The sequence below is a fragment of the Podarcis filfolensis genome, assembly GCF_964270895.1.
Source record: "Podarcis filfolensis genome assembly, chromosome: 9".
Classification (NCBI taxonomy): Eukaryota; Metazoa; Chordata; class Lepidosauria; order Squamata; family Lacertidae; genus Podarcis; species Podarcis filfolensis.
The window spans coordinates 11,367,511-11,388,959 of record NC_139610.1 but is presented as its reverse complement, the minus strand read 5'-3'; the positions used below and the strand labels follow the sequence as shown (position 1 = coordinate 11,388,959).

The 21,449-nt window shown below is 42.5% G+C and overlaps 1 protein-coding gene across 5 annotated transcripts; it reads right to left on the bottom strand.

Moving 5' to 3' along the window:
• Positions 1–1,597: 1,597 nt before the first annotated feature.
• PI4K2B (phosphatidylinositol 4-kinase type 2 beta) lies at positions 1,598–20,858 on the bottom strand. 5 transcript variants are annotated; one of them, XM_083630520.1, is made up of 10 exons: positions 20,403–20,858; positions 18,016–18,173; positions 13,705–13,905; positions 12,967–13,098; positions 11,349–11,502; positions 7,955–8,022; positions 6,990–7,089; positions 5,840–5,973; positions 5,514–5,573; positions 1,598–3,720 (listed from the first exon to the last, which is right to left on the bottom strand). In XM_083630520.1, exons 1-10 carry the CDS (start codon positions 20,734–20,736, stop codon positions 3,547–3,549), a joined length of 1,515 nt encoding a protein of 504 aa, XP_083486646.1. In that variant the 5' UTR covers positions 20,737–20,858; the 3' UTR covers positions 1,598–3,546. The 5 variants fall into 5 exon arrangements, with proteins under 5 accessions (XP_083486646.1, XP_083486643.1, XP_083486644.1 ...); XM_083630517.1 differs by having other exon boundaries at positions 18,016–18,182; positions 20,322–20,853; XM_083630518.1 differs by having other exon boundaries at positions 18,016–18,182; positions 20,346–20,853.
• Between the last annotated feature and the right edge of the window lie 591 nt (positions 20,859–21,449).

Here is a 21,449-nt window from a genome sequence, read left to right as displayed (position 1 = left end):
CCTTATTCCGAATAGGATTCTTCGCAAGAAAAGGGGAAAGTTGACAGCTATGAACCTTTTAATGAGGGTGAAAGAGGAGAGCGCAAAATCTGGTCTGAAGCTCAACATCAAAAAAATGAAGATCATGGCCACTGGTTCCCATCACCTCCTGGCAAATAGAAGGGGAAGAAATGGAGGCAGTGAGAGATTTTACTTTCTTGGGCTCCATGATCACTGCAGATGGTGACAAGCAGTCAAATTAAAAGACGCCTGCTTCTTGGGAGAAAAGCAATGACAAACCTAGACAGCATCTTAAAAAGCAGAGACATCACCTTGCTGACAAAGGTCCGTATAGTTAAAGCTATGGTTTTCCAGGTAGTGATGTATGGAAGTGAGAGCTGGACCATAAATAAGACTGATCGCTGAAGAATTGATGCTTTTGAATTATGGTGCTGGAGGAGCCAGGTAATTCATTCATTCATTCATTGAATTTATATGCCACCCCATACCCAGAGGTCCTGATAATTGCAGGTAGAGAAACTTCTGGCTCCTCACCCTGAGACTTTACTCCCCATGGATGCTAAGGCAGCAATAGCTGAAACCCTGAAAATTTGGGTCAGACCCCTGAGATCTAACAACTTGAGTTTTCCCATGCTCACATGCAGTCCAATTAAGATGTTTGTTTACCTGCAAGCAACTGCTGAGTTAGAGAGGAATTGAGATTTCCACACGTACAGCTTCCTCATTTCATTGAAGATCTTAATTTGAGCTATGCTCATGACTCATCATGAAACCAGTGTGGTGTTGTGGCTAGTGTGTTGGACTAAGATCTGGGAGACCAGGGTTCTTTTTAGTCCACACTCAGCCTAGGGCCAGTTACCATCTTTCAGCCTAGTCTACCTTACAGGGTTGTTGTAAGGATGAGAAGAGGGAAAACCATATATGTCACCTTGAGCTCCTTGGTGGAAAGGTAAATAAAAATAATAAATAGTACCATAAACACTCCTCCCCCCACCCCCCATTACGCTGGCTGTATAGCATAAACTTCAATACCTTGATTCTAAGATATGAAAACTTTACACCAGGCACCCCCAAACGCGGCCCTCCAGATGTTTTGGGACTACAATTCCCATCATCCCTGACCACTGGTCCTGTTAGCTAGGGATGATGGGAGTTGTAGTCCCAAAACATCTGGAGGGCCGAGTTTGGGGGTGCTTGCTTTACACCATCGTTTCTCACATTTTTAGGGTTGATGACCTCTCCTACAAAGGTTGCCCATGAAAATAAATTTGTCTATGCAGCACAAACACATGTTATGCCATTTGGATGCTACGCATAAAGACTAGCAAGTGATTTTGGTCTTTGATGCATGGTTACATCATGAATGTAGCCAGTACAGTTGGAAGACATGAGCCAGAAACCGAAATTCGAATCCTATTCAGTCATAAAATTAACTGAGTAAACTCAGGTCACACTTCCAGCAGCCTGAATTAATTCACATAACTGTTGCAAGGATAATAATAATACTAAAAAGTAGGGGGGCGACGGCGACCCATGCATACCAGTCCTAAGCTAAGAAGCTGGATACAGATGTAATAATTATGAGACAAAAAAGAAGTACATTTCAGACCATCATTTTTATTGTTTTAAGACAGGAAAGTCTGGTGATCTTACGCATTCATAAAAAAATTACAAGGGTTGATAAAAACTGAAGCCACAATAAACTTAGAAATGTGACAGTTTGTTTGTTTTTTAAATCCACAATGCTTTACATTTTAAGGCTTAGACATTTTATTTAGTATATTAAGTGCATTGCTCCAACATGCTACATTTTATCAACCCCCTCAAAACATAAAAAAATAAAAAGGCCAATCTGGGGAGTTCAGGAGTATTGCTTAGCAGCTTGAGATAACAGCATGGCTAAAAATTCAAAAAACATTTTTCATAGAAGCAATCTTTCCTACAGATGGTACTCGAGGTCCTCACATTCGAGCGGAACAATGGATGTCCAACAGGTATTACTAAATTCCAAGTTTCTGTAAAATTACCTCTGCAACTGATGTTTTACGCCAAGTTAAATCCAACAAAATTGTTCTGGGTTGCTGAGGAATTTCGTGACTATAAATGGTCAGGAATCCCCAGAATAAACTTCTGATTCAGAGTCAGGTTTGGACGGAGCTGCGGTACTGCTATCCAGCAATTCAAAGGAGCAGGCTCTTAATATATTAGTAACAGGAGGTTACCACTTTGGCGTCAGCTGATGGATTTAATGGGCATTGATAGCAGTTTCAAGAAATATAATATTGTGATTGATCAATATATTAACCTTTTCAATTCTCCATCTATACAAGTGAACCACAAAGAATCGAGACAAGGCATAGCTATGCAAAGAGACAAGCTGTATGTGCATTCCTAAAAAATGTAGTGTCACCCTAAATCCTGAACTCAATCTACAAATACACCTTGGGAGACCCTGAAGTATCAATAAAGGACATTAAACATGCCTTCATCTTCTTTTCCCTATAAGGATTTGTTTAAGCATTAAGAAAGTGGTCTGTGGCTGGTTCAACTGTTGCTGGGCAGGGGGGAGAACACGACCTGTGAGTGATTTAGAGAATATTCTCACACAGCCCCACCTGTACCGTTTATAGATGGAGGAGTTCATCAGCACTCCTCCACCTGTTCATCTATTTCCAACGTATAACCTGAGAGCTTCATATATATTAATTGGACCATTTAAACAATTTCACTTTTTTTTAAAAGCAGGGGTGAAATCTACACACACATTGCATGTGGGATGTACATCGCACAATATAATTTAAGTATGTGAGGGGCATAAATTGAGGCTCATTCCCATCTTCACCCTCAAAGTGTTGATGCACAAGGAAGGATACAAGCCCCACCTTGTAGGGGGTTTGGGTATTCAGTTAAAAAAAAAACCACCAGGGCATAAAAAACTATGAAATAATTAAGTTTCCTTCGGATTTGCAGGAATGATTTGGTCTTTCATGCCATTTATTCTCCAAATTAAGATGTAATGGTATTGGTCCCAGATCTCCACAGTAAACTGATCAAGATATAATTCTGTAATATTTGAGAATATAAATCTGTAATATTTGAGAATATAAACCTGTAAGAAACCCATGTAGATATTTGGTAATTGTTGCAAAAGTTCAAGCAGCTTTCTTGCAGTAGAGGAATGAGAAGGCTGTGCTTCATTTCCAACAAGGAAAATTAGACTTTGATTTCTGACATTTGTATCCAACAGAGCAGTTCTTTCCTACAATTTATGCAAAAGTAGTCTTTGGCATCTGTAAACTTCTTTTCCCTTTTAATGTTAGATACAGAAAACATTGAACTGTCTATAAAAATACAGTATAGGACAAGCGCATTTCCCTGAAGTAAAATTTCACAATTTTAAACTGTAAACGTATTACATTCAAAACACAAAACTTTAAAAAGTTCTGAGGTTTTGGCAGTCCAGCACTTTGTGTACAGCAGAATTACATTATTCTAAAACTTTCACACAACAGAAAGTCTTGCTAAATTGAATACATTTACGTGTCTCTACCAAGAGGAAAAGAATGGCTTCCGGCTATGGAAAGTCTGTGTAAACGCATTGCTCAGGTGAACAATTCGTCCTTGACTTCCACCATGACTTCTTTCCACAATCACACGAGGCATCTGAACAAGCTGAAGAGGACTTCTTCCATCCTTTAATGCCTGAATAAGATTAAGTATCTGTAGACACAAAAGTATATGGCATCAAACTGCCAATAAAGATAGCAGTATAGTACAAGCTCCTTTTCCTGAAGTAAAATTTGATGTGTGAATGGGACTGCTTTGTGGTGGCACCCTGGCAATATGACATTTGGGTGGCACCCACTTTGATAGCATTCAGGCACCAGCTCAAAACATGGCTTTTTAACCCGGGCTTTTGTGAATGGTCACTGGTGTGTAGTACCCTATTTTTCACTCTATAGGACGCACCTGACCATAGGATGCACCTTGTTTTAGAGGGGGAGAACAAGAAAAAAAAATTCTCCCCCCCTCTGCTCAGCGCCCCTTCAGCAAAGCGGCAGGAGAAACAGAAACCCTTCCATTTCTCCTCCCACTTGGCTGAAGGGGCACTGCAGCTCTCCCTCTTTGCTGAAGCCAGGAGAGTCTTGCTCTCCCGGCTTCAGGCGGCTATCCCTGAAGCCTTCAGAGCGCAGTGCGAGTTCCCGCTGCGCTCCGCAGGCTTTGGGTTCCTTTCGCTGAAGCTGGGAGAGCAAGACTCTCCTGGCTTCAGCAAAAGGAACCTGAAGCCTCCGGAGTGCAGCGGGAACTCGCGCTGCGCTCCAAAGGCTTCAGGCGGCTATCCCTGAAGCCTGGAGAGCGAGAGGGGTCGGTGCACACCGACGCCTCTCGCTCTCCAGGCTTCAGCGAAAGCAACGCGAAGCCTCCGGAGTACAGAGGGAGCACTCCCTCTGCGCTTCAGAGGCTTCGCGTTGCTATCGCTGAAGCCAAGCAGCCTACATTCACTCCATAGGACGCAGACACATTCCCACTTAATTTTTGGAGGGGAAAAAGTGTGTCCTATAGAGCGAAAAATACGGTAATTGCTGTGATTTATACAATTCCAGTGATTTTATGATCTTAGGTATATGGCATTTTATTGAATTTTGCCACTACCTGCCCTGAGATCTTCAGATGAAGGGCAAGATGCGAACTGTCTAAATAAGAATTTAACATGTTTAGAGGGGACTTCTAAAAGAAGTTTAGGGGACAGGTGGTTTGCATTAGGGGATGGCTGTTTCCTTGCCGTACCATCCAGTACTGGGGCCCCAAGCATCAGAAGTACTATGAGGTGACTTTCTGACCTTTCAAGTAGAGGTATAGAAACTTTTGAAGGAGGGACAGTTGCTAGGAACTAATGTTCTCAGCTGTGGGGCTACCCTAGGATGCAAAGGTATTGAATATTTTTAACTGATCTACTGCTAAATTTTAGGCTAACTTATATTTCTGATATATTTGAAATGAAAATTGTTTAATGATCAATGTTATATCATAGTGATGTAGTATGACTACTGTATTTAGATTTCCATTTTCTATTAACCACTCTGAATACAATTGTATTTGCAGACAATGCAATATACAAATAAATTAGAATGGGCAATACGGCAATATCCATATCGGTCGGAGTGTGTGGTGATCCTTACTAGGTCAACTGCAAGATGATCAGCAAAGTCAAGAAACTATTTGGAGGAACGGGGGGTTGTTGTACAGTCTGACCCATTAGTTTCCAGGCTGTTTAACATGTTTACATGGCCCATCAGTTTATAGTACCAGTTAAGTCTTAACCTGATTCAATGTAGTTTATAGCACAATACTATATACCTCTAATCAGGAGTACCATTAAGTCCTAGATAAGTCTGAATATTAAATACAAAGTCAGTAATCCTAAAGAGCAACTGAGGAATAATTGTTTTCTGCACATATATATTGCAGAAGTGTATTTTTAAAGGAACAGTTACAATGAAAAGCATTCTTACCTGTCCTCTCATCACAGACATTTGCTTTTCAAATGTAGCCTTGTCAAAACCTTTGTCCGTCTTAATTGAAAAAAATGAAAAAGTAAAGTTTCAGAAAGTTTCTTAACTCAAACCAAACTTATCCCCTATGCAACCAAAGATTTATAGCAGTACACAGCATGCCACCTTAAATAATAAATCATACTTTGCCAGGGGTCCAAATTTGTCATAAATATTTTGCAAGCACTTTGCTTTCACAGCTATCGCCAATTCAAAAACATTTACACTTCCTGCCAGGTATTGCGTATTACTGTAACTAGTTCTACCGAATATATTTTTGACGTTACCTTAAACAATTCATAAAGATCTTCACAAAGATCCTGTACAAAGTTCATGTCAGAAATACGAGGAAGAATCAAATCTATTGTTTCTTGAGAAAAGGGAACCTTTGCTTGTGGAAGCCAAGCCCAATGAAATGGATCTACCGGAAGATAGGGAGGAAAAAAAGGTGGTTTACTTAGTCAAGCTTTCAGATGCATTTGCTGACTTCAGGAAAAGCAACTTGATATACACAATCCTGCTTACAACCTTGTGCTAAAAATTAACTAAAATTAACCTGTTAACTGACAAGTTGGAAGACTGAAAAAAAGATGCAGCTGAGAAGAGCAATTTACGCCAATTTGGTGCTTAAAACACAATAAATACAAAAAATAATAAATATAAAACAATCAGCTACAAGTTAATAATAGATAACATCGTTCTCTTTCCTTTCAAAAACAGTTATAAGTAATGACATTCTGCTAAGTTGATGAAAGCTCAAAAAAGTGGGGGCATGGTGCACTTCCTTTTAAAGGGTTTTTCAAAAGGATGGGTAAAAAGGTAAAGGACCCCTGACAGTCAAGTCCAGTCGTGAACGACTATGGAGTTGCGGTGCTCATCTCGCTTTACTGGCTGAGGGAGCTGACATTTTTCCGCAGTTTTTCAGGGTCATGAGGCCAGCATGACTAAGCCGCTTCTGGCAAAACCAGAGCAGCGCACGGAAACGCCGTTTACCTTCCCGCCAGAGCGGTACCTATTTATCTACTTGCACTTTGATGTGCTTTCGAACTGCTAGGTTGGCAGGAGCAGGGACTGAGCAACGGGAGCTCACCCCGTTGCGGGGATTCGAACCACCGACCTTCCGATCGGCAAGCCCTAGGCTCAGTGGTTTAGACCACAGCGCCACCCGCGTCCATATAAAATGCCCCACCATGCACCTTTGCTACTACAACAAGAGACAGGACGCAGAGTCTTGCATTCCCAGCAGACCTTAGTGCTTAGGGAGGTTCACATAGGTGACAGTGATAGCTCTCAGATTTTACACCATCTATGAGCAAAATACATAATCACTATGATGAACCACTAGACAAAAAAGTTATTTAGAAAGAGATAGTCACACATATGAAAAGTAGATACATTTATTCAACTTCTTCTTGTTGTGTTTTTTTTTTAACTTACATGCTCTCCATTCATCAGGATGTTTGAAAGGAAAAGCTAAACCATTATCAATTGCTGCAATTTTAATAATAGGTTCTTTTTTATCAATCCACTGAATATCCTGCAAGAAAAGTACTTTTAGTTTTAAAATTATTTTTATTCTGAATAGTCACAGAAACAGGATTATACAATAAACAAAGATACTTATAATGCTACATAGATGAAAAACAACTCAAAAAATATCAAATATATTAATTACTGGTTATAACATGCTCATTATCACATCACAAGCTCGATCCAACAATATAAAAAATTCCACGTTGTACATATATTCCACCACTGGACATAACTTAACTCTTGCCTTATTGCAACACTAGCTTAGTGTTTTTATTAGTCTGAGAGGGCGTGCTCACTTGTGTTGCTCTTGGCCTAATGTAACGGGATGATAGTTGTTATCAACTATTTGTTCTACCTGCAGTAATTCACATAACATTAATAATTTTGAATGTAACATGTGGTATAGCATAGTAAGTGTAATCTGTGTGGGGGATAAAAAAAAACTCCAAATATGATATCTGACATATGATATCTGACATAACAACAAAGCTTTCATATTTGAATTTAGGGTTTAGGAAACATCACTGCAGCATAGCTGTGTGCCTGTTATTTCATTTCTCTCCAACTGTCATCTATCAGCAGCCATTATATGAGGCTACAGCTGAGAGACACACACATGCATATGGGGCTTCAGGGCTGAGCTGAGAGATCAGCAACCTTTGGCTCCTCCTCTTGTGGAACTCTTTCAATTTATTCTGGTTGTTACAAGAACTAAGAACTACTGCCTACGCCTGCTATTTTCCTCCTCCCTCCCATTTCCTTTTCCTTTTGTCTCATGGCATTTAGATTGTAAGCCTGAACGCAGACACTGTCTTATTACCAATATCTGTATTGTTTAATGATAGCACAAGCATCTTCTGTCTTCTTACCTTATCAGAAAGTTCACTCTCGTCACTCTGCTTTTCATATCTGACTAGCCAATTGTCATTGCCTCTATCTTCAAATAAAATAAGGGGGGGGCAGAATCAGTGAAATGCATTAGAATAAAGCATATATTTGAAATGAAAAATTCCAATATAATTATCATAAAGGTATCATTTTTAGAGAACTGGGATAGTTAAATAAATAAAAATTGCATATAAATTACAATGCCACGTTTTTTCATGAAGCAGCAATAGTCAGAAAATGCAATCCTCATGATATAATTCATATTCTGAATTGCATTATATGGGGGTTTTTTGTCCTCCGTGCCCCTGTTTAACTACAAGGAGGACTTTATTTGTGCTGAGGCAGAAGTTCACAAAAATATTTGGGTCCCTTTTTCAGAACAGTAAGAATCCTTTGCTTATATACTCCTTTACTTATAAAGGAAGAAACAGAACAAATTCCTCCTCTGCTCACTAAACATTTGAGGAAGCTACAGCAGAATGGAGTTGGACATGGGCCAAGATTCAGCTAAGATAAATATTGATAAAACTAAAGGAAAATGTTTATTAAAAGCTATACCAATCTAACACCATGCTGATCAAGTCACATATATCCAACTGTGCAAAACTGTTTCTGGAAAGTCAACGGATCTCTTTCAGATTTTATACTGTACACATATTTTGACACTGTCCAATAATCCAAAAAATTTGGAGGACAATTTGTAATTTCATCACAGAAATAATAGTGGATCCAATACCATATGACCTGAAAACACTACTATTATGTTATCTGAAATATACAGTACTGGGGGGGGGGGGAATCTGGAAGTAATACATTACCTCCCAGCTCTGAATATATGTATTGTGAAAGCTTGTAAAAACATGATGGGACCATTAATTTCAGAAAGGCTGTGGAGAATCTGGGATGTTGTACTAATGACAAAATTAATGTACTACAGAAAAGCAAGCAATGAACAAAGTTTCTTAGAACGATGGTTTTTATTTATGTTATTTTGGAATGAAAAATTCCAGGACAGTATCAATATAACCGAGTCCTATTATAACACTGTCTTATGAACTACATCATGTCCATGTCTGGGTTTTTGTTTTTTTAATGATAAAATAAATAAGCATTTGAGGAAGGAGCTTCCTTCTACCTATCAGAACAACTGGTGGGACAGTTTTTGGAGACTTAAGAATACATGGGACAACCAGAAAGAAGAAACAGGAGCTGGTACCCAACACCAGTTAATTCTCCTCTGCAGCTGCAGTTGCCATTTAGAAGCGACATTTTCTAACCGGAGCCATTTCCCGCTGACTATGTCAAAGTAGCTGCTGAGAGATCAAATGGGAACCTTAAAAAAGCTATCCACAAGTGTAAGCATTGGGGAGTCATAGAACCATAGGACTGTAGAGTTGGAAGGGACAATGAGGGTCATCTAGTCCAACCCCCTGCAATGAAGGAGCCTTTCGTCCAGTGTGGAGCTCAAACCCACAACCCTGAGATTAATAATAGTCTCATGCTCTACCAACTGAGCTATCTTAATCTCTGAAGAACGACTGCTGCAAATAACACTATGTTGCTACAGTGTATATCATATCATTTTAATGGTCCATAGATAAATCTCACAGTGAGGCAGTAGATCAGAGCTTTCCAAACTTTTCATGTCAGTGGCACGCTTTTCAGACATGCATCATCCCACAACAAAGTAATTCAGTTTTACAGTACTAGCAAACTGGAGGTTAAACTAACCCCTTTCCAACCCCAGGAGGAGTGTGGGGAGCGCTTGTGCGACACACTGCAGCCGATACACAAACGGTGTCGTGACACACAGTTTGGGAAGTTCTGCAGTAGATAAAGCCACAGCTATTCTGTTATGTCGGCCAGTTATGACATTTTGCTGCCCACATCTTTAAAGGATCACCAGCTAAACTACTGAGAGCACACTGATGAGGAAGCACTTGAACACAACCATCTTGACTATGATGTGACAGTTTCTGTTTGGTTGAGCCCACACTTTCTCATCTGTTCCTAGGAATGGATTTGAAAACCTGATGATGATGAAACGGTAGATTTCTACTCCCTTACGAGCAACAAAAGAATGCTGTTGCTGCAAGAGAGAAACACAGCTACCCTTCTAGAAAGGGTTTATGTATAAATGAGCTACCTTTTATAATCTCAGGAACAGAGAGAGATGCAAGGATCAGTCCAACCCAAACATTTGACTGGCAACAACTCTCAGAAGTCCTTCTCAAAGTAACAATATGAGAAGCCTTTCCTCTAAAATGGAGAGGAATGCCTTGCTTGATTCATAGTACGTCATTAGTACTATGAGCCAGTATGGTGTAATGGTTAAGAGCGGTAGTCTTATAATCTGGGGAACTGGGTTTGCTTCCCCACTCCTCCATATGCAGCTGCTGGGTGACCTTGGGCCAGTCACACTTCTCTGAAGTCTCTCAGCCCCACTCACCTCACAGAGTGTTTGTTGTGGGGGAGGAAGGGAAAGGAGAATGTTAGCGCTTTGAGACTCCTTCAGGTAGTGATAAAGCGGGATATCAAATCCAAACTCCTCCTCTTCATCAGAATCCAGGGTCATATTTCAGCTTTGCAAAAATACTCAAGGAGGGTGCAAAGCAGGGCTGGTGAGCCTAGGAAGTGTCCCAAGGGCCAGACAGAGGGCTGCATTTGGCCCCAGGATCTTACCTCTGTGCCCAAAAAAGGGCAATTGCTATGAATGTCCATTCTTTGATGTGATGTACTAGAAGAAGAATTTGGATTTGATATCCCGCTTTATCACTACCCGAAGTGTGGAGGAGCGGAGACGCGAACCCGGTTCCCCAGATTGCAAGACTACCGCTCTTAACCACTACACCACACTGGCTCTCTGATAATGCTTCTTGTTTTCCCAGCTGGGGGATAGTCTACCATACAAAATTAAAATTCACATCTATTGTCTACTCAAGCCTACCACTACCATGCGGCCTCCAAAAGGTTGCTCAGATGGGAATGTGATCCTTAAGCTGAAACAGATTCCCCATCCCTGCTCTAGCACAGTATAAGCATATTACTTCAAACAGTGTCAAATCTCTCAAATAGGGTTTGAAAACCTCCAGCCAAGGACCTAATGAATACTGGCATGGCTCCCAATTTTATCTGTGAGGCTGTTCCCCACAAACCACCACCACTTGTCCCAGCCCTGACTTCACCTGTGTGGGGCAGGTACAGATAGGGCTACAAAGGAACAAATGAGAATTTAAGGATCAGCACTAACATGGACCCCCACTCAAATCAGCTGCCCTAGGGAATTTCCCACTGGGAGCCCACCTAATTATTTGTTGAACAGGTATGCCAGAAAAATGAGTATGAGCTATAGAAGTAAGAAAAACTATTAAATACCAGTGTTTCTGATTACGTAATCAAGCACTACCAATCTTTCAAACTGAGACTGAAATTGTTTCCTTGTATTCTCGGGCAAAGGGTCTGTTTCAAATTTCCTGAGCCAATAGTCAGCTTCTTTGTAGCCTTCCACAAATAGCTGAAAGGAGCCAACCTGAAATTTAAAATAAACCCTGCATTAAGAAAAGGAACAAAAATTTATTTTTAAAGTACCTAATATCCAAGTAGTGTTCTGTTCTTAATTTGCATGATATCAACTATTTATTTTAAATTTATTAATTCAAATTATTTATCTATTTGTTTATTTAGCGTCCTGCCTTAAGAACAAATGTAGCATACGAACAAAAGAGCAGCCCTGCTGATAAGAACATAAAAGAGCCTGCTGGTTTGGGTCAATAGCCCTTCCAGTCCAGCATCCTGTTGTCGCAGTGGCCAACCAGAGGTCTACACAAAGCCCACAACCAGGATACAAGTGCAATAGCATGCACCCACTTTTATCCTTAGCACCTGGTATTCAGAGGCATATTGGAGAAATAATAATAATTATAACCAGAAGCTTTTAATAGACTTATCCTCCAAAACTTTGGACTTGGAATAGATTCAGCCCATGAAACTGATTCAAGTTGAGATCTGAGAACTGTTAAATTTAAGTTAAAATAGCCAAAAATATTCAAGCATGTGCTAGGGAAAAGAAAACTGAAGCAATAGGTAAGGATGGGGTTGCCATATTTCAATACAGTAACCGAAAACCCAGACACAAAATTTATTGAGCAAAAAAGAGCTATTTTTAAGGATAATTGCCAAAATGACACTGCCAAGATGGGTTGCCATACATCCGGATTTTCTTGGACATTTTAGTGATTTTCGCCCAGACACTGTTTCTGACGGCAGAACCTGGCTATGTCCAGAAAATTCTGGACATATGGCAACCCTAGATAAGTCTGGCAGTTGTGGAACTATTAAAAACATTCCCTGTTACGGACACATTAGAACTCTGAATTTGAACAGCCTGGTTGTGGAAACCTGTGAAAATAATGCAAGTTTGAGATATATCTCTTGATTTGTATTATTTTGACTATGCTAATCATGGTGGGAGGCATGAACTATGCAGGAAATTGCATCACTGCCTGTAACAACTGAAAATGTTATTCAACAATTTTCTTGGCCATATTCTTGTTTCTGCACTTCTTCTGAATTGTGCCAAACAGACAGCTGTGCCTATATTTTCCTAGAGCCTGGATAACTTCTCAGTGTCATTTGTAGGACTCTTTTGAGCAACGGGGATTATACAGAAATCTGAAGATAATAAGAGTTAATGGGAAGTGGCAGCAATAAGGAGATAGTGATAACAGTCTCAATAAGGCCAAACAAACAAAGAAGATCAAAGAAAAGATGTACAAAACTCACAAAGTATTATTTCGGAATGAAAGTAAAACCATGAGCGTTGGTATACCCAGTGAGGTGTTTGGTTTTCTTTCTAACTTTTCTTGAGACGCAAACCCCACTTTTAAGAATTGGGCATTTGGTATGAGGAGATGGTGTTTTTTGAATTCTGACCAACAGAAAGGGAGGAAATCCCTTGAAGCACTATGGAAATAAAGCATTTCAAAGGGCTTACCTTAGGAGGTAGTCCTATTCGATGAAATTTTTTGCCAACTTTTGGCACTTTTTCTAAAGCATATTTTTTGCCTCTTGATTTAGCACGATCTATTGCACTGTAGTTGAAGGTCTCACTAACAATCCAGATAACCTTAAAACAAACAACATAAAACAGGATTTAGAGCCTTTAGCTTTGGAGACTATAAGTGTGGACACTTAATATAAGGAATAAGGTGTTGGCTTAGATAACTGGGCCTCAACCATTTTGAACTTCAAAGATTAAAAACACTTTGTCTAATCCAGAAACAACAGGAAGCCAGTTTAAATGTTCTGAACATAAGTGTAATGTGCTTCCTTCAGCTTAATCCTGTAATTAAATGGGCAGCCTCAGTTTGAACTAACTTAAGTATAGGGATAGGCTTCAAAAGCAGCCCGTGTAGAAAATGTTGCAGCTGTCCTGGTTAGTCATTAAGATATGTGCTACAGTGACTTTGGTCATTACTTCCTAGGAACAGGATCCCAGTGCCCAAGCCCCATTTTGCTCTGGCGCCTTGCAGGCCCATATTGCTTTTTCGGGCAGCACAAAGCATGCAGGTTCCTAAGCCACCGCATCACTTCCAGGTGGCTTGGGCACGGTAAGTGGCCCCCCCACGCTGTGGCTCCCAGTGCCCCCCCCTCCCTGCACCCCCTAGTTACACAGTTTAGGTTGCAAAGTCTTATTTCTACAGAGTCAACTCCTGGTACAAATCTTTCTTACCTTTGTTTTAGGCACCACTCCCAATCCCAATTTACTGTCCACAAGATAGGCACCAGTTTCAGAGAGGTATCCCTGATTAGGAACAAGACAGCCTCTGCCAAAACAGCAAGGGCAACACATTTTGTGAAAATACTTGGTCCATTTTGGATTTAGGTGACCATAAGGCTCTTCAGATTTTGGTTTAAATACTCCAATAGATTTCTGAGGAAAGAAGTAGTTTGTATTTATTACAATGCCTTCATTCTGAAAGTAGTCAAAGAAAGTATTATGTCCACCTGGTATTTTACAATCTATGGAACAGTTTGGCTCCTGAATAGCCTTGGCAAGAGTTCTCACTAGGGCTAAACCTATTACAACTCACACTGTGGAATGCAACCATGTTGTTGTGCGCTGTGTGATGTGACTTAGCGTCACACAGCTGGAGAGAACAACAAGACTCTTTCTCTGGGTTTTGTTAAGGTGACTAGCAGCTCTTACAAAATCTCTTCTTTGTGGCTCAAGTACAATATAAATACACTTTAAATAAAGGCAGCAAAACAGGAAACAAAACATCAACATCTTCATTTGGTACAGTATAAAATTGTCTGCAAATTCTAAATTCGTGAGAAAAATGGTCCATGAATGTGTAAGCATTCCCTTCAAACAAGTACACACACTTTCTCAAACAGTGTACACAGTAACACATATTTCACATTTTAAGCGGGAGGAATCAGATTCTGTGTCTTTAGCTTCTGAGTTCCAATGCCTTCACTAAACTATTCAAGTGAGTGGCCTAACAGAATGGCTTAGAGAATATATGCAGCAGAAATACAACCTGCTTTACCCATAGAAATTGAGTATTTAAAAAATAAAAAGACAAAAGCAATTGCTTTTTGTTTTATCTGGGATCACAACTGATCTATGTTAGAATGGAAATAATATAATGCAATTCAATTCAGCTGAACTCTATTTCTTTTCAGCTGAACTTCTATTTAGCTGAACTCTAGCTCTGCATATGAGCATTGAAAGTGGCAATTTTATTAGATTTACCTTTGCAGCAACCAGAAGTATGCTGAAAGACTGACTATGCACTGAACCGAGTACTAACTGAGAATAATGTCAATTTGGCCAATGCTTATTATCATCTATGAGGTTTGCTATACTGAACGACCAAAATAATGATGAAACCTACAGTAAAATACCCTAAGGCACTATGGATAACGACTAAAAATGTGCAAATGGAGTTTTCAAAAGTAATTCATTTACAGCTTGCATCAAAATACTGTATATAATTAAGCTCAAACTCTTTTTAGAAGCAAGCATTCTGCTAAAACATACAATGCAAGCTTTGCTGTAAAGTGTGTACATGACTGGCTGCTTTGGGTTGATCTGCTGACAGTAAAAGACCCCTAGAGAGAGATGATAGATATCAAGTCTAAGTCACTGACAAGAGTATGACTGGACCCAGTATCTACTGCTTTATTACCAAGGGCTCATTCATAAATACATTCACCAGTTACACATCCTGCAATCAATGACCTCCATTAGACATTGTCCAAAGGAATAGTTAAGTAAGAGAATTAGTGAACATACATTTTGCATTAAAATAGGATTATAACAAAAGGAAGAGCATTCAGTCACTTTAAGTCAGACAGAAAGTCTTAGGTTGGCAATCAGTATTTTAGTTCATTAGATCACCGTTATCTTTCACTTTATTAGATTGCTTTGTCTGCAGCATCCTTCAGCTCACATAAACATACACAACCACTTTCTCAGTTCCAGTTGACTTCCTGAAAATGATAGGTAAGTTGTTCCCTAGAGACAAGTCTTTAAAATGTAGTGAGAGAGCACCCACATATGGGTGGCCTGAAGATGTGCAATGCAGTTCTACTATTGAAGTTGAGCAGGCCTGTACCTGTAAACTGCTTAAATGGGAGAGAACGAGGAAAAGGGGAGTAGTTTAATAATGATTTCTTGTTTTGTGTTGGAACAACATGGCACAGGGCAAACAACTGAACTCGCTGCTATAGTAGTGTGGGGTATGTCATCTGCATTCTAAACAAAAGAGAAATTTGAGTTCATATTTTAATAAGGATGAGCCAAAAACCCATGTCACAGCAAATCAGCCAACCTCAAAGGTGCCACAATACCTTTTGTCTTATTGGTTCTACTGCTCAGAACGGTTCTCTTAGGATTTTACGAACCATTAGCCTCTCTATATAATAAAAGTTCTGCTAGAAATCTTCTGTAGGTAAGAAGTAAAGGTAAAGGGACCCCTGACCATTAGGTCCAGTCATGACCGACTCTAGGGGTCATCTCGCTTTATGGCCGCGGGAGCCGGCGTACAGCTTCCAGGTCATGTGGCCAGCATGACTAAGCCGCTTCTGGCGAACCAGAGCAGCGCACGGATATGCCATTTACCTTCCCGCCGGAGTGGTACCTATTTATCTACGTGCTTTCGAACTGCTAGGTTGGTAGGAGCAGGGACTGAGCAACAGGAGCTCACCCTGTTGCAGGGATTCGAACCGCTGACCTTCTGATCGGCAAGTCCTAGGCTCTGTGGTTTAACCCACAGCGCCACCCGCGTCCCTCGTAGGTAAGAAACATTAGCTAAATAAGACAAATTTAAAAGGCTCAGAATGGCTGAGTCAGTACCTTGGTTTCTCTTTTGCTACCAATGGTACACACATGGCATGGCATGGGACAATCCCCCTGCCAATAATCATTAACATGGTATACCAGAAACTAGATGCTGCCTCAGGGAAATGAGTTTCTGGCTCTGAATATACATTAGCTATTGTCTCTTACAGCTAATCACATAGCTCCAGCTAAAATGGTTGCCACTAAAAACACCTGTGCCTGCTAGTCAATATTCTATTTTCTGACCTTACTATCCTATCTACAGCCCTGTGTCTTCCCCCTTTTTATAGCGAGCCCTGTATCGGGAAGTTTTTTAATGTTTCATTATGTTTTTATATTTTGCTGGAAGCCTCCAGGGCCGGCTGAACTGGGGCAGGGCCTTGGATCTGAAGCGCCTGCACCTGTGCCGGATCCTCAGGAGCAGGCACCAGGTGATTCCACTCTAGCTCCAGAGGTGATTAAGGACACAGTGCCTACAGGTGCGCCTCTCCCGGCCCTGCCAGAGGAAGGTGAGTCTCCCCCTGGGTCCAGTAACTCCCCAGCCTCTCCTGAACTGCAGAGGCTTAGGGCAGAGAGGCGGAGGGAACTGGTTTCTCCCAGGAGGAGTGCTCGCCTTAAGGCCAGGAGAGGTGGGTCTCCTGGGGGCCAGGACCGCCCCTGGCCTCAGTGAAGATAAAGGCCAGTCAGCCCGGTCCCAGGTTGTGGGAGCAACGTCGTTGAGTACCTGCTCCTGCCTGGACCCAGACCTGACCCTCCAGTGTTCCTGTCCCCGCCCGGCTTCCTGCTTCGGACCTCGCCCCGCTCCTTGTGAACTGTTTCCAGGCTAGTGACCCAGGATCGGACTTTGACTACGTCAACGGTAACCTTCCCCCCGGGACCAGCACAGCCCTGCTGAATTAAATGGGGTATACTCCCAGGTAAAGTGGAGTTAGGATTATAACCTAAACCTGTGCTCACCCACACTATTCTCCAAACTATCCCTAAACAAGGACACAAGCCACACAAGTTACAACTACACCCTGGCACTCCTGATGTATTCTGGAACATACTTTGGCAATATAGCTGTTGCAGACCTCTCACTTAGATATTGCATGTGAATACAAATGAGTTGAGAAAGAGACAAAGATTTGCTTATTGCCACAGGTAGTAATGAGAAAGTCACAGAACTGGTTTGAAATACAATGCTGCAACCCAACAGATTTCATGTTAAAGCTGTTTTACTTGAATTCTTCAAGCCCAATTTCTTCACTGAAGTTGAAGAGACCACGAGACCATGGCAAGAAATAAATATTTTCTGCCACTCTCTGGTCCACATTTTTCAATCTCCTTCTCAAGGATGCCATGCTGGATGAAATCTTCCTGAAGTTTAGTTAATATACCAAAATTTATTCTATTAACCAAAGGCCATAACAATTTCATATGCAACTTGTTCCTTTGTCTTTAAGATCTTACGTTATAAAAGTAAGCAAGTGTTTTTTGACCCTTTACCATCATTTTAATATGACCATTTGGGGGGGGGGGGGTGTATTTTTTTCCAAGCTCTTCATTTCATCTGCAGAAACCGTAGTGTGGGATTAACAAAACAAGCCCCAATATGACAATGCGTACTTAACTTTGCCCATTAGTTCAGCATTCCACCTTTTGTTTTTTTACCAATCAGGTATACACTTGTCTGGGAACCAATGCACTCACTCTCTTAGGATCTTTGACGAAGTAGCTCCCACTGGATCCCTGTGAGATTCTTTCTGGAAAGACTCCACTTTCTATGGCTTGTTCTGCTTGCTGCATGATTTCAGCAAATTCAGGATCATCCAAGAAGAAGTTCATTTCTGCAATACTTCCAACATTTCCTGTATGTGCTAAATAAAACAGTTTAAATTAGGACTCTCAACAGCGTTTATCACTTACCACACAATCCTTGGCATGTCTTTGCAAAATTAATTCCCATTAGGTCCCAACATAGAGTATACTCCCAGGTAAGCAGGCATGGGATTACAATAATAGTTATAAAGCACCTATATTTCCTAAGTGCTATAGGTAAAGGTAAAGGGACCCCTGACCGTTAGGTCCAGTTGCAGACGACTCTGTGGTTGCGGTGCTCATCTCGCTTTACTGGCCGAGGGAGCCGGTGTACAGCTTCCGGGTCATGTGGCCAGCATGACTAAGCCACTTCTGGGGAACCAGAGCAGCGCACGGAAATGCCATTTACCTTTCTGCCAGAGTAGTACCTATTTATCTACTTGCACTTTGACATGCTTTCGAACTGCTAGGTTGGCAGGAGCAGGGACCGAGCAACGGGAGCTCACCCCATTGCGGGGATTCGAACCGCCGACCTTCTGATCGGCAAGCCCTAGGCTCAGTGGTTTAGACCACAGCGCCACCCACGTCCCAATTCCTAAGTGCTATACAGAGGTTAAAATACGAGGTAGCCAGCTGCTGCCTGAAGGTTCACAATCTAGCATATGAGAGAAAAAAATGGGAGAGAGAAAAGCAAACTAATTCAGGTATCAATTCAGGTTATCTAAACTTTGTACCTATTAGCAACTGTTCACTATGATAGCAAAATGGAATTTTCCTACTGGAAAAAACATGTCTGTTTGCCAGACACGAGGGCCAAACAGTGCTTTCATGCACTGTTTTGCTAGCATGCATCTGAGCAGCCATATCATCAGGTGGACTTTTTGCTTTGAGACAGAATGGCATTTCTGAATTGGGGACTTCTTGGTTCACAACTCACTTCTACAAGGAGCTCATGGAGCAACCAAAGACAGATTATTAATCCTCCCCTTCATCTGCAATGTACAGATAACAGCAGTAACCTACTTTACGGTGTTGTTCCAAGGATTACTTAAGCTTGGTCTGAACATACAAAAGAAAGAATGGTACGGTGGAACAGACTATACCACCTTAGGATTCAGGTGAAGGGATGTGTTTTGGGTTTGTTAATCACAGAGTTTAAGACTTCTGTTCGTGGCATTATCCCCATAATAACCCTAATGAGGTGGATTAGACTGAGGCAGAGTGACTAGCCCAGGTCATTCAGTGAGCTAACAGGCCATGTGGGGATTTGAAGCTGGGTCTCCCCAGTTGTGATCCAACAGCAAGTAACGTATCCAATTGGTCCAAAAAATATTCCCAACATGCAAGTACATCGGGGTGAAAGGCTCCAGCCCGGTCTCCTGGCTTCCTACACCTGCAAGAAGCTTCTTTTTTTAAAATAAATAAATAATAAAGATCAGCAATCACAAGCAGCCAGCACCTGCCACCTCATTCTGTTGCACTAGGGTTTGCGGACCAGGGGGAATTAAGCACTTGGAAAGCTAAAAGCAACAACTACAGTGGTACCTCAGGTCAAGTACTTAATTCATTCCGGAGGTCCGTAATTAACCTGAAACTGTTCTTAACCTGAAGCACCACTTCAGCTAATGGGGCCTCCTGCTGCTGCTGCCAAGCTGCAGGAGCACGATTTCTGTTCTCATCCTGAAGCAAAGTTCTTAACCTGAAGCACTTTTTCTGGGTTAGGAGTCTGTAACCTGAAGCGTATGTAACCTGAGGCACCACTGTATTTACGGATGCTAAAAATCAGGAGGACTTAAAGAGGGTCGAAATGCGGATGATACGCAAAATAAAAGCGGATGGCGGTGGGCACACAAATGTCAAAAACACAAGCAGAAAAATAGCCTTTTCCCTGCTCCCCCCACCCAGATTAACCTGACAAGAGAGGCCACGTCCTGCTTTCATTGGAGGGGGGGGGGGCAAGGGGCAAGGTTACACTCGGGGAAGCAAAACGGACGGTTCTATTTCAGCTGCGGGGATGTGGGAAAATTCATATACTGGGGGGGGGAAGCCCACCACCTTAATTAAGAGGAGGGGGGAGGGGGGTCCAGCTCTAACCCCCTCCCCCTCTTATTATTATTTTTTTAAGGGCAAAATAATAATAAATTAAAATACTCAGAGGCCTCGGATGACAGCCCGACCACCTCCCCCCCCCCCCCCACGTGGGCGCTGCGAACTCGCCTCACCGTGGAAACGAGCAAACAAACCGGGGAAGAACCCGGGCGCGCGGAGGCGGCTCTGACCTGTGTCGCTGCGGCGGCGGCGACGGCCGCCCCTCCGGCCCGAGGCCGCCGAGCCCAGCAGAGGCTCCTCTTCTTCGTCGTCGTCGTCGTCGTCGCCGCTCCCGTCGCCCTCCGCGTCGCCGGCTCTTCCCTCGTAGTCCAGCCGCGGCCCAGCCGCCGCCGCCCTGCCGCCCCCGAGGCTGACCCTGACGGCGCCGCCCGGAGCCCCCCTGGCGGCCCGGCTGCCGGGCGCCGCCTCCGTCCCCAGCTGGAGCAGCTCCTCGTCGTCAGCCTCTTCCTCCGCCGCCTCCCCGTCCTCTGGGCCGAGAACCGGCTCGGCCCCGGACTCCGCCATGAGGGAAAAGGAGCAGCGGGCGCGTCGGGGGGAAAAGGTCCGGCCGCCTCTTCCTCTCGCGAAGTTGAGGGGAAAGTCAGGACAGCATTGGGAGAGCGAGTGGGAGCGCGGGTGGCCTACTGCGCGTGCGCACGGTGGGCGCGGGACGCGCTGAGGGGAGGAGGCAGGCAGGCAGGCAGGGCGGAAGCGCCTTACCTGAGGATTTAAAGGGCCAGCACCCCGTTGCTACAGGTGGTGTGGAGGAGGAAGGCCTGTCATCGACAGGGAGGTGAAACTCGGTTTTATTATTATCAGTGCTCCCCCTCCCCCAAAAAAAGAAATGTTATGGGGTACTCTCATTTTCCTACTCATATTGAAGTACAGTGGTACCTCAGGTTAAGGACTTAATTCGTTCCGGAGGTCCGTTCTTAACCTGAAACTGTTCTTAACCTGAGGCACCACTTTAGCTCGTGGGGCCTCCCGCTGCTGCTGCGCGATTTCTGTTCTCATCCTCAAGCCAAGTTCTTAACCTGAGGCACTATTTCTGGGTTAGCGGAGTCTGTAACCTGAAGCATATGTAACCTGAAGCGTATGTAATCCGAGGTACCACTGTACTGCCCCTCGATGAGGCCAAACTTAGATTCACAAAACGTTTAGGAGTATGTGTACCCTTGCGTACCCCCAGGGGGGGAAAAGTAATGATTATTATTACTATTTATACCCTGCCTATCTGG

What these genes read in the sequence shown, in the direction of transcription:
- PI4K2B (XM_083630517.1), bottom strand. Translation starts at nt 20,736, where the DNA reads ATGGCGGAGTCCGGGGCCGAGCCGGTTCTCGGCCCAGAGGACGGGGAG. An exon ending in AGAGTGAACTTTCTGATAAG is followed by an intron (nt 7,090 to 7,954) that starts GTAAGAAGACAG and finishes CTTTTCTTGCAG; the next exon opens with GATATTCAGTGGATTGATAA. An exon ending in TGTCTGTGATGAGAGGACAG is followed by an intron (nt 3,721 to 5,513) that starts GTAAGAATGCTT and finishes TTGTGTCTACAG; the next exon opens with ATACTTAATCTTATTCAGGC.